At 41.0% G+C, this 16,046-nt stretch overlaps 1 protein-coding gene across 1 annotated transcript in view; it reads left to right on the top strand.

The window, feature by feature from the left end:
* Positions 1–14,850, top strand: part of LOC127471689 (netrin-4-like) — a 46,878-nt gene extending 32,028 nt beyond the window's left edge. The window contains exons 4-10 of the mRNA XM_051788886.1: positions 638–764; positions 1,135–1,323; positions 8,663–8,876; positions 9,622–9,758; positions 10,753–10,821; positions 11,935–12,105; positions 12,207–14,850. Of these exons, the coding sequence (XP_051644846.1) occupies positions 638–764; positions 1,135–1,323; positions 8,663–8,876; positions 9,622–9,758; positions 10,753–10,821; positions 11,935–12,105; positions 12,207–12,343 (1,044 nt within the window). The 3' untranslated portion in view covers positions 12,344–14,850. The remainder of the gene's footprint in view (positions 1–637; positions 765–1,134; positions 1,324–8,662; positions 8,877–9,621; positions 9,759–10,752; positions 10,822–11,934; positions 12,106–12,206) is intronic.
* Positions 14,851–16,046: the final 1,196 nt, after the last annotated feature.

The raw sequence follows: 16,046 nt of genomic DNA, 5'->3' as shown, positions 1-16,046 counted from the left end.
TGTCTCCTTGCATGTGAGATACATACCACTAATTAGTAGCTTCTCTTGTGATGTGTAGAACATGATGTATGGTACCACCTTTCCCTTTCTCCCACTCCCTATACTGGGTATTTCCTCAACTTATCTGGGAAATCCTTCCTCTGAAGCATTGCAAACAGATATTGGAATCCTGTTTCTTTATCCAAAAAACTCAACCCAACAAACCCAAACAACAACATAAAAACACTCCTGTAAGGCCCTTCTTGAATGTTGCTCAATACTACAGAGTCTTGTGCATCAAATCACATTGTATAGTGGAACTGGCTGTTATATTCCTGGTGTGTGAAATGACCACAGAACCAGTTTCAATAGTAACTTTCTGTTTGAAGCCTGGAGTAGCTCAGTTTCCAAGATCAGGTTTCTGGTGTGAATACCCAATTCCAAAATCTGACATATAATGGAGTATTTCCGTGATTAAAAATGAAATTAAAAAAGATAATGTTACATGTTTAAGCTCCAGGCTCTGTGGGTTTCCTAAGAGAGCCAGGCAGCTGTGTGAGAGTTGTGCAGGAGAAGTCCCACCTCCTCATGAAGCTGTTGGGGACTCCACCGTGTTCTTGCTCGTAGCTATTTAACTGTATTCTCTTTTCCCTGACAGGTCCATGGGAAGTGTGTGTGCAGGCACAACACAGCAGGAGACCACTGTGAGAAATGTGCTCCCCTGTACAATGATCAGCCTTGGAAGCCAGGAGATGGAAAAACAGGGGCCTCAAATGAATGCAGAAGTAAGTGGAAGGGAGGTTACTGATCCAGGCTTTCAGGATGAGCACTCACCATGCCAGCAGGCAAAGCTTCCTAACAAAGACTTCTGTGGATTTACACTAATGGTGCAATTACATAAACTGGGGATAAATTGCTGGTCATTGATGGAGAGCTTCAGTATGCACACTGTGTTTCTGCAGCTGACCCACTGGGGCTATTGGGAAGTGGAATTTACAAGCCAGAAATTTAGTTTTCATGCAGCTGTGGCCCCTCACATTTGAGGTTCTAGCAGGGTTTAAGATACCATCAGATTGGTTTGGAAAATGATACCATTTGACCAGTATTGCTGTGTCTGTTATACAAACTTGAAGGATATTCTCCTGTCCCCACCAGAGTGTCGCTGTCACAACCACGCCGAGAGCTGCCACTTTGACCTGAGTGTTTGGTTGGCATCAGGAAAGCGCAGTGGGGGAGTCTGTGACAACTGCAAGCACAACACAGAGGGACATCGGTGCCAAAGGTGCAAACCAGGGTATTACCGAGACAGGGGGAAACCCATGTCCTCTGCAGAGGTCTGCAAACGTAAGTGACCATGTTATGTGTGGTAAAGACAAATGAATGGTGCAAGAATCGTTAAAAGAATGAAACAAATAATTTCTGTAGAATCAATAACTCCCATAGAGGTAACTCATGAGTATTACCAGCTTTTCTTTGTATTCTTTTCCTAAACTACAGATTTTTTGGTCAAAGATGATTATCCTGATTTTTTTTTTGTGTCTATTTCTCCCCCTGGTATCACACTTTTTTTTTTTTTGTGATAATAATGCATTGCCTTCTGGGGAAAGGTACATTCTTGTGTTTGGGTTTAAATTAATACGGTTCCCCTTTTCTTGATGCATATTTTATTTACCTGGTTTTTTTTTCTGAACCTCTCAAGACTGCGTGTGCCTATGTGCAAGTTATTGCTAAATTCCATTGGACTGTGTAACATCAGTACACACAAATATATACAACAGGAGATGCAGGAAGCATAGAACCATTAACTTGTTAAAAAATACATGAGAGCTCAGTTAGACTTATCTCTGGATTCCACAGCTGTATTACGGTGTGATCTGCCCAAATTAATTGCATCATTAACACTTCAGCAGAATGTGTTAGGAAGTGACTGGCACAGAGGCATTAGTGGTTGCACACAGAGGGTGTACAACCTCTGGATCAAGGTAGTTTGCACCCAGCCAGTCTGGAAAACAGCCCAAATCTCCCTTACTTAGTGTAAACATTTCCTGAATATCCTGCCAGGCTTCACACATCTGATTCCATCTGGCATCTATTTGGGAGGTTGCTACTTCCAATAACATACATAATTTCTTTTTCCCCTTTGGATAGTTTTCCTTCCCCATCAGACATCAGTTGCTAGCAGAGAGAACTTCATCCTCTGTCATCTAACCTCATGCCCACTGACATCATGAGCTTTTAAAGCTTTCCTCACCCTTTTAATGTTCTTCAACATGATTCCTCTTTACCACTCAGGTTACAAACACTCCTTTGCCTCGGACGGTGTGGCTTGTGATATTGGTTAAACTTTCTGTGCCCAACATATCCAATGCTTCTGCTCTTTTGCATTCTTCCTGCTGGAACTTGGTGACAGCCCAGACTGCTTCCACACAACCCTTTCTTTTCACTTTCACAATGCTCACCACAGAACACTGAACGGCACACAGGGCTGAGGGTGAGCTTATCTGACTCACCCTGTATCCTTCAGTGTTCTATAGTGGCCCCTTTCTAGTCCAGTTTCTGCTCTGAACAGATTTGCTGCAGGGAAATATTGTAATGAGAACAAATTGTTGTGCCAGAAGATTAGCTTTCAATCTCCTAGTACCTGAAAGAATCTGTGTATGAACTCTTGTATCGAGCAGCAGGGTGATGGTGCAGTAACCAGCATCATGTGTAATACTAGATAACTGTTAAAGTCAAGGAGCACTGGAGAGCAGCGAAGAGGGAAAAACTTTGTTTGAAAATACAGCCTATCTGTGTGGAAACCCTAGAACAGTTTGCCTGGATGAAATCAGACCTTGACTCTACCTCTGCCTCTTTTGTCTGCTCTGGTTACAGGGCTCTCAGTACCTCCTGCCAATACTCTGCATAGCAAAAGAAAAACTGTTCAGAAATTTGCCTTGTTGAAAGAGCTTTATTCCTGTCATGCCAGTCAAGTACAATAATGTTCTTTTCACCTGGGAACATGCTGCTGCCAGCAGAAGGCCCCAAAGTACAATTGTCTCCACTCTGACTTGCATGTTCATGCCTAGATAGCTGCCATCCTGCTTTAGTCACCTGAAAGTTATATGCCTTTTCTAGGCTCACTGTACTGTCAGTGGAGAAACAGGGGGACCTCTGGGGAATTATTTATTGCAGTCTAAGGTAGATGTCGGAGATAAATGAACTGAATTGCCCTCTAAAGCATATCTATTTCCTCGACTTAAGAGCTACTCTGGATCACTAGCCTGTGCTAGAGTTTCTGTTGCTTGAGATGCATCTAAATAGTTTTGATTCAGCATTATTGCAGAGCTAAGCACAACCCTATCTGTGCATGATTCACGTCAATAGAACCTTTCTCAGGTGTGGAGAGGCATGCTTGCCATATCAAGATATAAGGAAAGGGCATTGCAGTTTACTCCAGAGACTGTCAGTGTGTGAATGATGCTTGTGACTCTGTGGGAATAGAAGGTACCCTAGATATAACTACAGTTAAGAGAAACCTGGGAGAGAGGTGGTTAATCTGTGCCTTTTCCCTTTTATTTAAGGTGACAAAGAGAATTCCCACAATAAGACTCAACAAACTACTTTAATAGGGTATTATTTTGTATGATGGAAGTCCTGACCCCCAAACACTTCCCCATGTGCATTGCAGGCAGTGTGTCAGTGTGAACTTCATGTTATGCTGTACTTCTACAGAGAATTTTCAGGGAATGTTTCACTACTTTTTAGTTATTATGTGGCAGCAAAACCAGAAACACCAATGGAGACAGGCAGAGCTGTTTTGGTTAGAACAAGTTCAGTGTGACAGAGGGAAGGTTTTTAGGATTTAAATGTACCAATTCCAAGGCATCATCCCACTTTGAGAAAATCATGCAAACAGACTCAGACTAACAACACCAAATGGAAAACCCACCCACTGAGCAAGTGTTGAAAAGCAGTAATAAACTGCAAACAGCAGACTGAATGGATGGTTTTAGTGAGAGCAACCTGGTGCTCAGCTTCCAATTTTGAACTCGGAGGAAAAAAAAAAACCTCAATGGGAGATCAAACTTGACCCTTGTGTACAGTAGATACTGAGCTGGGAAAGGAAATCTGATGAAAAAGCTGAATGAAATGCTGTGCTAATCCCTTTGAGAAAGCACGCTTGAAGAGTGCTCTGCCATCCAGAGCAAAGTCTAGGTTCAGCTGTGACATCCCCCTCAGGCTCCCAGAAAGTTAACAGGACACTGCCCAGGCCCAGAAAGAGTCTTTAAGCATTAGTCATAATAATGAATAGCATTCTCTCTTAATCTGCTAGGGAAAAAAAAAAAGTTGTATAACAATTGGATCTCCTGGCACTATCTAAACCACCCTTAGCTGACCTTCCAATTCGAGACTGCAAAGACATTCCCTTGGAAAAAAAAAAATCTGTTGAAATTTGATATGTAAGTGTGAATCTGCTATTCCTTTTTGTCTGTAGAGGTGGCCTGCCTCTGATCCCTTTGCTTCTCCTGTTCCTAGCAGCTGAGATGAATGAGAGCTGGGTCATGTGCAGAGCCTTGTTTTGACACTGCTTAGATCTACATTAAAAAAAAAAAAAAAAAGAAAAAGGCATGAAAAGAGCCCCAGAGCAAGGCACACACCTGCCTATTATTGGGGGTGACAACACAGGATTAAGCAGTTTGGATATAGACTTGTATGGAAGCTTTGACTCAGAAGCCTAATCGTTTCCTAACCAATGGTTAGCAAAGCTGCTGTATCCTTGCCTCTTTCCTGTGGCTTATTCTGAGGCTTAAGGGATCCTTCTGAAATGGCACCATCTTTTGTACTCGCCCTTTGCTTAGCTTAAAAATAATGCAGGCATGTAGACCCATTTAAAAGGGTCTCCAGGAAAACAAGCTTTTTTACTTGGAGAACAAGGGGTGAAAATTAAAATGTGCGCAGATGCACATGCACGCACACATGGTCTGAAAGGCTCTGCTTCTCATCCTTTACTTCTGAGCAGAGGGAGTGAACTTTTAATTCTAATATCACAAAGGCCCCATCACATCTTGGTTCAGTCTGTCTTAATCAGCCCTGACCACACACAGAGCTGTCTATCTTATTTCCTTCATTTAAGAAAACATTGGCAGAATCAATCCCCACACCTGACTTGCTTTAAAAATTGCCTAAAAATGCTCTGAAGATACACATGTATATATATATATCAGATTCAAAAGGCTTTGCCTTTTTTTTGTTTTTAATTTTGCCTGTTTTTTTAATCAAATAGCCAGTGTCTGCTCATATCTTATGCCTTATTATTATTAGGCAAAGTTTAAGGCAAGATACCTCAAAGGCCATTGAATTACTTAAGCACCTGCTGTTTTGCTGTAAGTTGGGACCATATTGTTACAACCAATATTATATTTTACATCTGTGTCTAATTAAATGGAGAAGACAGCTGTGCTGAGGGCAGACAGATTTATTGAGGACTTGAGTGGAGGCTGCTGTATGAATTATTCATTTTTCATTATTTCTTGTCTCCTCCCTTTTACAGTACTTTTTGACAAAACAAACTTAGTATGGGAGTGAGACTAAAAAACAAGAGGATATGCTTTGTGACCAATACCCAATTCTAAAGCACAATGATAAAATTTTTCACTATGCTACTGTCAAGGGGAGAACCCAAATAAACCAGCCAACTCTGAGCCAGAGCTGTCTGCACACCGTCCCTAACATAATTGATGATGCCTTTGACAAACAAGGCCATTGTCACGTTGGCTGGTGTTTTGTTAGACGGAGAGGCGGATGGAGAGAAAACTAGGGTTTGCTAAGAGAAAAGAAGAAAAAATCAGCAGGAAAAGTGTTGTCAAATATTGAAAAATGTAAAAGGGTGAGGTTTTGGCAACTTGCTGTTATGTTTCTTTAATTGTGAGGTTTATTTGTAAATCCATGGTACTGTTAAGCAGATAAAACCCAGTCATCCACAGCTGCCCTTTCAGCATGTGACATGTGGGCTCTTATTTTAGGAGTTACCTTAGATGCACAACTGGGATTTTGGCCGTAATACTCTGGAAGCCAGACAATGTACCCACCCAAGCTGAAATGCTAAATAAACACAGACTGAGTAAAGCGTTTGCAAGCCACTTGTATAACTCATCTGAAAGTGTTGTACATGTATTGATTCAGCTTTCTGATCCACCAGAAGTTGTCCCAGTTTCTAACTGGAGAATATGCCCCACAGTTCATCTGGGAACATTAGGTTTTCTGAACTGTAGCCTCAAAATAAAAAAAGGCCCTTTTTTCCAACCTCCTCATCAGCTTTCACCAATGCTGTCAGTCACTGTGTTGTAATATTTTCCCTCAGGGATAGGATGGGAGACAGTCTCATCTTCCTGAATCAGGATCCAGTCTCAGTTGGGGATAGGTAGTCTAATGATGTAAATGATTTACCCATCTGTTATGTGACTAACTGATGAAACCTGAAAACTGGAAATAAGATGGGAATAAAGACCCAGAAGTTCAAGAAATATAAGATGATTTAGGTGAAAACTCCACAGGTAGATGCTACATATAGAGATATTATAGCAAAAGCAAACCTGAATTCAAGCCAACCCAGATGTTGGCAATCTCTTAATCCTTGTGACTCAGACCTATCTGCAGTAAAGGAAGGGTATGTTTCCCCTCCTTATCCACAAATCTATGACATTCGTTTTTTTCAGTGACTGACAAACTAAATGTCTCTTTTTCTAGGGTGATGTAGTTGACCCTGCAAAAATCAGTGCAAAAAAAAAATAATCAAGTTTAGGGGCAAAAAATCATAACTTGCCTTTGAAACTGTCAGTGCTAATGAGCACTTCAGCGTTACACCTGCTCTCCAGAACTGACAGCACAAGCCCTGGGTTTGCTCCCAAAGTCAAGACTGCTTTGTGGCAAACAGGCGAGCTGCTGCCGTCCGCCAACCAGCTCATTGTGCTGAGCACACTGCCCACGACAGCACGCTTGCTTTCTGTCCTTAGGCTATTGTGCCAGTGTCCCCTGAAAACAACAGACCAAGATATGTCTACAGCAGTGTAATAATATTATTGAAGTTATTTGTATAAAGAACACAGGGCATGGGGGGAAAAATAACTGTGCGGTAAGCAGGTCACAAGAGAAATACAGAATTGCTCACCCTCTTTCTTGTATAATTTTCAAAAGATATTTTCTTAAGTATCAAATATGAGGTTGCAGATCAAAGTGAATTCTGTCCCTGCTACACTTTCAACTCATTATAGTCACATACTTGTCCCTTCCCCTTGGAAAATGATGTGTGGAATCAGAGTGTTCATTTGGTCTCTTATCTGTGAGATCGTGAAGAAAAGTAGTTTGATCAGAAGCCATGATGGGCAAACTTCAAAAGCTTTGGAGATCATGTTTGGTTCAGATAAGTATCCAAAACGCTGTCCCCTGATCCAAGCTATGTAAATAAGTTGGGTGTCCAACATTTAACTGAAAATCTCTGTTAAAGCAGGTCTTAGCCACTAGACTTTTATTTCTGCCCTCTTCCAGATGGATGAAGTAGTGATGCATTACCTTTTCAGTCTGTGCTACAAGCAAAAGCCAGGGCACGCTGCTTTGTTAAGAATCTGAAGATGAAGGCCTGGAGTTCAGCTCTGTTGTCATTTTAATCAAACTTGTCTGAATACCAGAAATGAGTGGGTTTGTTTATTGCTTGTATTTAATCTCTGCAGAGCTCTTGGCACTAGGCTTGATCATCTCAGCTTCTGCCTTGATTGAGAGGAGTCAACTGTGCTGGCTTTGCACCACTCTCTGTGTATTGCTCCCTGATGCCGCCACATCTGGAATGTATGAATGGTGTGGAATAATGACAATTTATTGTCTGTGGAGGCAGAGTTGCCCACAGGAGTTTTAACTATCTGTTTTACTGCCAAGTTATCTTGAGTTGCCAGGCTGGTGCCAAACTGGCAACAGCGTTAGAAAGATTTGGGGGAGGTTTTCCTTATTTTTGCTCATCTTCAGCTACATGCAAAATAAGTTTAGCAAGTTTAGAGGTCTTCTCTGTTTGCTTTCCCTGTAAAAAATCTGCTCATCTATTTGTAAAAAAAAAAATAAATTCATCAGCTTCTTTACACACATACAGTACTGCAGGGTGAGATGTGTCCCTTAAAACTTGCACTGTAGGAAATTTGTGCAGAAATCTTTGGAGGCAGAAATCAAAAATATGTTTCAGGTCATCTGAACCACCTGTATAAGCTGCATCTGCCCCAGAGGAAAGGGTAGTTTTGTGATCTCTGTGTTTACAGGAAAGGTGATGTAGGCAATACCTATAATTTTTTACCTTGCCTATGTTAGCGAATCTTTTTGCAAAACACTTTAAAAGTGAATGACCTTCAAGCCCCTTTAAAAATAAACACACAAGGGAGTCTTCCTGGTACCACTTCAAAACCCTGTGTGGTCAAGGTTTGTGTAGCAGAGAAGTGACTTTCACACATAAATGCTCCCAGTTGTACTTGTTTTGCTGTGTTTAACAAGTTAAAAAGAAACAAAAATAATATTGCAAATGTAGGCTGAAATGCAATGTTTACCAGTTCTGACTTAAAACCACAAGGAAGAGGGTACAAGTTTACCAGCCTTGTGGAAATGCCACTTAACCAGGTGACCCCACGGCACAGGCTGTGACTCACCTCCTGCCCTGTCTCCACAGCCTGTGCCTGCCAGCCCATGGGTTCAGCCAACACAACGTTCAGCAGCAGCTGGAGGTGCCACCCCCGGACAGGATTCTGCTACTGCAAACCAGGCGTGGCGGGTCCCAACTGCGACAGGTGCCTCGTGGGCTACTGGGGCTTCGGAGAGAACGGCTGTCGCCCCTGTGACTGCGCCAGGGACTGCGACCAGCACACTGGGCACTGCTTCAACAGGTAAAGAAACCCTCCTTGGGGTTCTCTGGGAAATGAAGCAAAAACTAACAAAGACTGCAGCAGTATTTGTTTGGAGGGTGCACGATCATTTGAAAAGGTGACTGTAAATCATAAAAGGCTTCTTAGATGATGTCGTGTGTCTGACATAGTTTTAAGACCAGTGTATTATCCAAAGCAATCTTGAAATCATGACTCTTTGCAGTAAATAATAGGCAATTCCACAACTCCATGATATGTATACCATCTGTAAATACACCTGTTTGCCTTGGAAATAAATGGAAGAGTCTGAAGATCTTGCCTCTCATCTGTGCCCAGGATAAAATGAATGAGAAAGTCTCCATCTTGTTTCTAGAGGGCAGGCATCTGTACCCCAGATGGGTATTAATTAGCACAGAAATTCTGTGATTTGTTAAGCTACTGTAGTTCTACAGGTCCTACAGCTGTTGTCAGATCCTTGTGACATCAAGTGGTCACTAACTTTGAGTTACATAATTCTCTAAAAGCAAACAAAAGGCAAAAAAGGCGCACTTTATAGGTATTTTAAAAAATGCTAAGTCAGCAGTAGTAAGGCCTAAATAAAAGCATAGGTCTTGTGATCCCTATCTGGCATGAAGTCTTGCTCTTATCTGTGCTCCCAGTCTGAAGAAAGCAAGCTCATCTGTCTGGATACAGCCATGTGCTGCAAACACCTGCTTCCCATCCATGTCGTGTCCTAACCAATTCTTCTGTTTTATGTGTCCCCCAGCTATGACAGTGAGCCATTCTTTAACATCCCCATTGGGGGACGAATCCCTGACCTTGTCCAAACACCAACAAATGAGAGCGAAGAGGAGTGGAAATGGAACGACCACGAGCAGGGATTTTCTGCACTGAGGCACCCAGGTACAGCCCAGAGTCTGGGAACATTTACTGACTTCACTCAGTGCCAGTTCCTTCTCCATCCTGACTCAAACCCACCCACTCATCTCCAGCTTGTCTGTCCCCCATCTGCTGGCAACCCACACTAATCTGAGTTTGTAGGCTATCATCACACTTGCATTGTTATTTTCCAAACTAACTGTAGGACCCGAGTTTGGTTTTAGAAACCAGTAAGTCATGACTAAGATTGTGTGGAAAAAATACTCTCCTTTTGTTGTCACAATTATAGTCATAATGCTTGGGATTTTACACAGCTGCTTCTCAAGCATTTGGTTCCTGATCAGAATTTCAAATGCTCTTTGTAAAAAGCTCGTGTCAGCCACCACTGAAATGCACCATCTCTAGGGTGGAACACAAGTGATTTTAAGAGTAAGATATTCCTCATGGTGCAGCAGCTCAGGAGAGAAAGTAAAGCAGACTGTATCTAGCTCATGTTACAAAGTAGGAATGAGGTGGCACCATTAATACTTGAATAGTTCTCAGTTTTGCCTGCCCTATAAAGATCAACATTTACCATCAGCAGCAGCTTGGTAAGACCCAGAAGTAACAGCACCTACTGCATGGCTTGACTCTTCTGAGACAGATATTGCCCTAATACAGAAAGGATGAGCATTTCTTAGGTCATGGGATCAGACAAAGGTATCATTGCTTACATGATTTACATCTGGATCTGATTCTTACAAATCTCTTCATCAGGATCAGTTTATTAACTTTATGATAGACCTCATGCATCTGCATTTTACCTGACAGTACTGATAAGATTTCAGAATAATTATTGTATCATATAACAAGAAACACATTTGCAAATAACTGATCTCACTCTCAAACTTTCTCTTAAGGTCCATACAGATTATGGGAGCTATAGACATCTAACTTTATAACTGAGGATCATTTGCTCTTCTTTTCTCTCTCTCTTGGCTCTTCTCCAACCTTTTGTGTTCTGGTGTTTCCCCACTAGAAAAGTGTGTGTGCAAAGAAAAGGTGCTTGGGAGCGTCGCTGACTTCTGCCAAATGAAATATGCCTATGGTAAGTGGGTAACATGCCCTCAAGGTATGATAATTTCACAGTGTTCTCTCTGTGCATGTTGTTAGCCAATAGTTATGAAAAACAACAGGATTGGTTAAGTCATGATATGAGAGGTAGGATTTCTTCTGCCTTTTTCGTCTAGTGAGGTGTCCAACTTCTGATCAGAACTGAAAAGCATTTTTCATGCAAGGCTCCATGGTGTCTCCTTCCCAGCTGTCAGCTTCCCTCTAAGGCAGGAGAGGTGCTCAGTGGAACAATTGTCCTCTACATCAAGAACAGATGATAAAAATCTCACATCTAAACTGCCATTGTTTTTGCACTCATTATGCAGCTTCAAATGGCCATGCTCATTTACCAAGAATGTACTTAATACTGTTGTTTATGAGCACCTGGTTCATGCCATCACAAGAAGCAAGAAAGGAAAGCTCTGGGATCCAAAGGTGTTATGTGCTTGTGCCATGACACAACAAAGTATGATTGTGGGGCTGATCTAGATGGGGCTGCCCTGCCAAAAAGGCATGGGATCCTATTAAATTAAAAGGAACAGAAATTTGTCACGGCAACCAGATGTTGGACCACAAAACAAAAATGCCTTTTCTGGTTTGTTGTGCAATCATGGAATTTTAGCCATGTGACATGCCTGCAGTCTGATGGGAAACTTCCTGACTTCCTTCCTGGAGAGGAGGCAGTCCCTTCTCACAGGACAAAATTTTTGAGAGGCCAGTGTTAAAGCTCAACAAGTTTTCAAACTGGAAAATATAATCAGTGCACTTAAAACCAGACCCAGCTGCTGACCTGGGTTTTTCACCCTTCCTTGTGTATACATACAAGTGCTTTCCTATGATTTCCAAGTGTTTGACATCAGCCCATTAAAAATAGTTTCTAAATAACATGGTGAAAGGAGGAGTTATCTACTTCAAAAGAAAAATCTAGTTTTCCTTCTCCAAATTTATCTATAAGAACCCCAAGTGAAATGTGGTACAACTCAGAAATGTGGTATAACTGCAGTTTTGGGTTGGTTTTTTTTTCCATGTCTTCTTTCAAGGTGTTAAAATTCGAACTTTTAGCAGAATAAACCACAATTTAAGTCATTGTTGATCTCTCTCTGGACAGTGATAAAAGCAAGAATCCTCTCTGCTCATGACAAAGGGACCCATGCAGAAGTTGTTGTGAAAGTGAAGAAGGTCCTGAAATCCGGCAAAGTGAAAATTGCTCGAAGTAACAGAAGCATTTACCCAGAATCCTGGACCAACAGGGGCTGCACGTGTCCCATTCTCAATCCTGGTAAGGATGAAATGCTCACCAGGTGCTTTTTTTCCCCTGTAAACAGTGGTGACAATTCCTTATGAACATCAGACCATCTGCTTTTTTTTCTTTTAAATTAGGTACTGACTACCTTATAGCAGGCCAGGAGGACTCTAGGACTGGCAAACTCCTTGTAAACATGAACAGCCTGGTGAAGCCCTGGAAGGCCCATTTGGGAAAACAAGTATCAGATATTCTTCGAACTGGGTGCAAATAATTTCTGCTTCAGAAGTTACAGCGCTGGACTTTGCCCTTTAGTAACACTGCAGTGAAAGGTGTAGTTAGTTCATGTGTTTTCCACTCAACATGCTCCTAGCTGAAGTGATGAAAGCAGACTTGCCATCCCTTCTCCTTTCATATGCTTAGACAGGAAACTCAGGACATGACCACTTTTTTCAAAAAGTGCACAGCCTTATAATACAAAATTATTTAGTGCATCACGCATAGGTTACAAGTCAGTTCTTAACTTGAGCCTGATTCCACCCAGAGAATCATTTTACAAGGCAAAACTAAAGATGTGGATTAGTGTTTCCATACTTCAGATCAGTCTGACATTAATATGCGTAAACTGCTTACATAATGCATTCATTACTGGGATGTAGTTTTCTTTATAAGTGACCACTAAAAGGCAGCAATTTCTTTAAGCTTTACAAGTGGCATAATACTAAACAAGAATATCAAATAAACATATTTAAAAGAGCTCAGACTGATTTAACATCAGGCTGCAATTATGCCAATATAACAGGTTGCTTTCTAGAAGACAGTATTATCCCTTTGCTGAACAGAAACAAACATGATTTATCTTGGGACAACGTCCTTTACAGATGTGTATTTGCTATCACCAATGCTTAGTGCTGAGCTCTGCTGCAGAAACCACCTGGGTTCAAACTCTATTCCAAATCCAGCTCTTTGCTGTAGTACATTAGTCGGTAACACCACAAAGGTTTCACAGGAATTACCACAAAAAAAAGCCTCAATACTAGGAAGAAGTCAAAACACGTGAGGAACTAGCAGCTGCTCTAATGTTGAGATTGTAACACCACAAAAGTTACAAAGCAGGAGGTAAATGGATTGGCTGGTCCATGTATTAAATGAGGTAGATACAGTTCTGTGAGAACAACCTGCCTATTCCAACTGTGCTCAAGACCACTGGCCTTTGATTGCACTTGGGGCTTTCACTGCACTTCATTTCTCTTGGTCACACTTCAGGCTAAGATACTGAAGTTGTGCTTCCTTCCCATTGTGCCTGAGGATTATTTCTCCCTCCACGGAAGTACAGGAGTGGTAACATCTGCACTCCAGGTAAAATTAGTTCTGTTCTGCAAAAGTATTCTTTCTAAACCAATTTCACCCTACCCTATAGTAATCAAGAGGTAGCTACTTAAATCCTTCCCTAACACAATATTTTGAGGAAATTGTAGTTTAAAGACCTGTGCCCCCTGTTGAAGGACCCACAATGAAGTTTAAGGATTAAATGGAGCTGGTTGGAGCACGCTCTCTTCAAGCAAAGCAGAAATTACAATGAATCAATCTGTATTCTTTCAGGGGAGTTAGAGAGAAAAAGCAAGCCCACATGCTACTTTTGCATATTTCAATTCCAAGGCTATAATTTTTAATCCTCCTAGGTAAGAGAAGATATGTTAATTTAGCACTGTCTGGCACATAGAGTATCTAGAAAACCCCAATACTAATGAAGAAAAATGGAAGTCCCAGCCTACAACTTAGACCACCAGTTTGTTCTCCTTATTACATGGAACCTGAAAAAAGAGCTTCTTTCATTCTCTTTATTGCTGGTTTTGGAAATGGATTATAAGCAGATATTTACAAAAGAAAAGCCCTACTTTCTTCCCCAACAGTGTATAAACAGTGTTTCTTCCTCCTTCCTTTTCAGGAAATTTCCCCTCCTCCATTGCTTTCCTTCTTTCACTTCATTATTTATTAGTTGTTACCTAAAGTGGTATCCAGCAGTGTGGCATCTCCAACAAGCCATTTAATTAATGCAATAAAACACTTTTTAACCAAGGAACTTGGCAGAATTTGAAATGTCAGTTTACTGAAATTAGCACAGCAACTGCTTTCTTTCCTGCCTCCAGAAATTGTCTCATAACAAAAAGACTGACTAGTTCTCTTTAAAATATCAATAAAGACATGAACATGAATTTTACAGTCTGTTCTCAAAGGGCCTCTCAAAATAAATGAAATTCAAGTGTGTTTAGAACTAAACTAAGGAATGTTCTTTTAAACAGAGGCCATGCAGGGGATCTTATTTAATGATGATGAGGATATCCCATGTTGCAAACTCTTCTATTCCACTTTTTTTGCCAGACTGGTGATTTTGTGGGGAGGGTAAACATCTGCACAGTTCCTCTCTGTGGATGAAAGTTATTTTCTGACATGGTCATTTACAAGCATTACTAGCTGCTGCTAGTAGAAATACTAACTGGAACAAGAATATTGATACCCTGGTGTGTTCTCTCAGGGCCTAGGATAACACAGTGATTAATGATTACTTAGTAGTCATTAATCACTGTTTGCATTTGCATGCAAACAAGATAGTCATCAATATATCCTATATTTCAGATATCTCAAAAGTAGGCAATATGTACACACTTTTCTCTAAAGCTGACTGCAAGTTGACTTTTTTATTGCCATCGCTACTTCTGCTAATCAGGCACCTCTGAGTTCACAGAGAAGAAAAATAAAAGAACAAAGTTTCAACTCACACAGAGCTATTATGTGCAATCTTTGTTCTGCAGAGCTACAGTCCAGGGAGCCTGCCTGAAAATAAGAATCTAAATAGAAATGAACCACACAGATCAAATTATAACAGCTAATGATTACAGAAGAGATGAGAAAGTTTAAATTGATCACTATTAGACGTTGGAAAGGAAAAAAGTTACTTTCTGGTGTACTAGTACGTGAAGTGAAATGAAATGAGCATAAAACAGTTCAAGATGGCAACTGTCCTCCTGTAGAAGCTGTTATGTATTTCTCAGAACAAGCCAGCAGGTAAATTAAAAGAACTACCATAGAAGGCATGGTATCCCTGTATCAAAAAAAGATTGGATCTGTGTACACCATCCTTGTGATCCTCCCTGTGACTTTGTGTCTTAGGTGGCACAGCAATACAAAGAATACTAGTGTGGGAAAAAGGATGAATTTGGCCAGTACAAAGTGGCTGGGCAGCTTCTTTTCAAATGTGTGAAGTGGAGCCTGTCTTTAAGGAGGCCATATGAACCCTCTACAGCACCCTAATAGACAAGGTGGCTCACAAGTATAGCAACCACACACCAAAAAGCAGCAATGATCTGTCATTTGGAAATCTTGCGGAAGGATGAAATAAAAGCCTTTACTCACAAGACGAGGAGTCTGGAAAACTGAGGAAAATTTCTTAAAAGGGCAGGTGATAGTTTGAAGCAGCAGGACATGTAGCTGTTCAGAAAGCAGCAAACTCAGGATTGTGGAGGTCAGTGCAGCTCTTGGTAACAGCTGTGCAGCACATGTATCCATGAATACGTGATCCTTCTGGCAATGTGGATCCTTGAAGCATCAAAGTAGTTCATTAAATGCTCATTGTGAGTGCTGAGCCCTAACTCCAACATACTGACATATTGCTAATAATGCTTCTCCAGCTTCTGCTCTGGGCAAGCAGCAAAGAAGGAGAATGTACCTATGCACAACCTTTGTGTACTGCTCTTCTGAGAGGGACTCACTGCTATAAAGAGTAAGTTTTCTCTGTAGCATTTAGCATGTCTCATAATTTTTTTTCATGCTGCCTGATGTAAGCTTCTTTTTAATTGATATAATTCACATGATGTGCTCCCTCAAGTCCCCCAGACCTGGAAAAGTTAGTGTGTTCCTTGTTATGTGTTGTAGCACTTTTTATTTTTTAATTAAAACTTCCAATTAAAAATATTCAG

Source organism: Manacus candei, unplaced genomic scaffold (assembly GCF_025592945.1).
Source record: "Manacus candei isolate 608988 ecotype Guabito, Panama unplaced genomic scaffold, ASM2559294v1 h1tg000025l, whole genome shotgun sequence".
Taxonomy (NCBI): Eukaryota; Metazoa; Chordata; class Aves; order Passeriformes; family Pipridae; genus Manacus; species Manacus candei.
The sequence above is the reverse complement of the archived record's forward strand: the minus strand, read 5'-3'. Positions and strand labels throughout refer to the sequence as shown.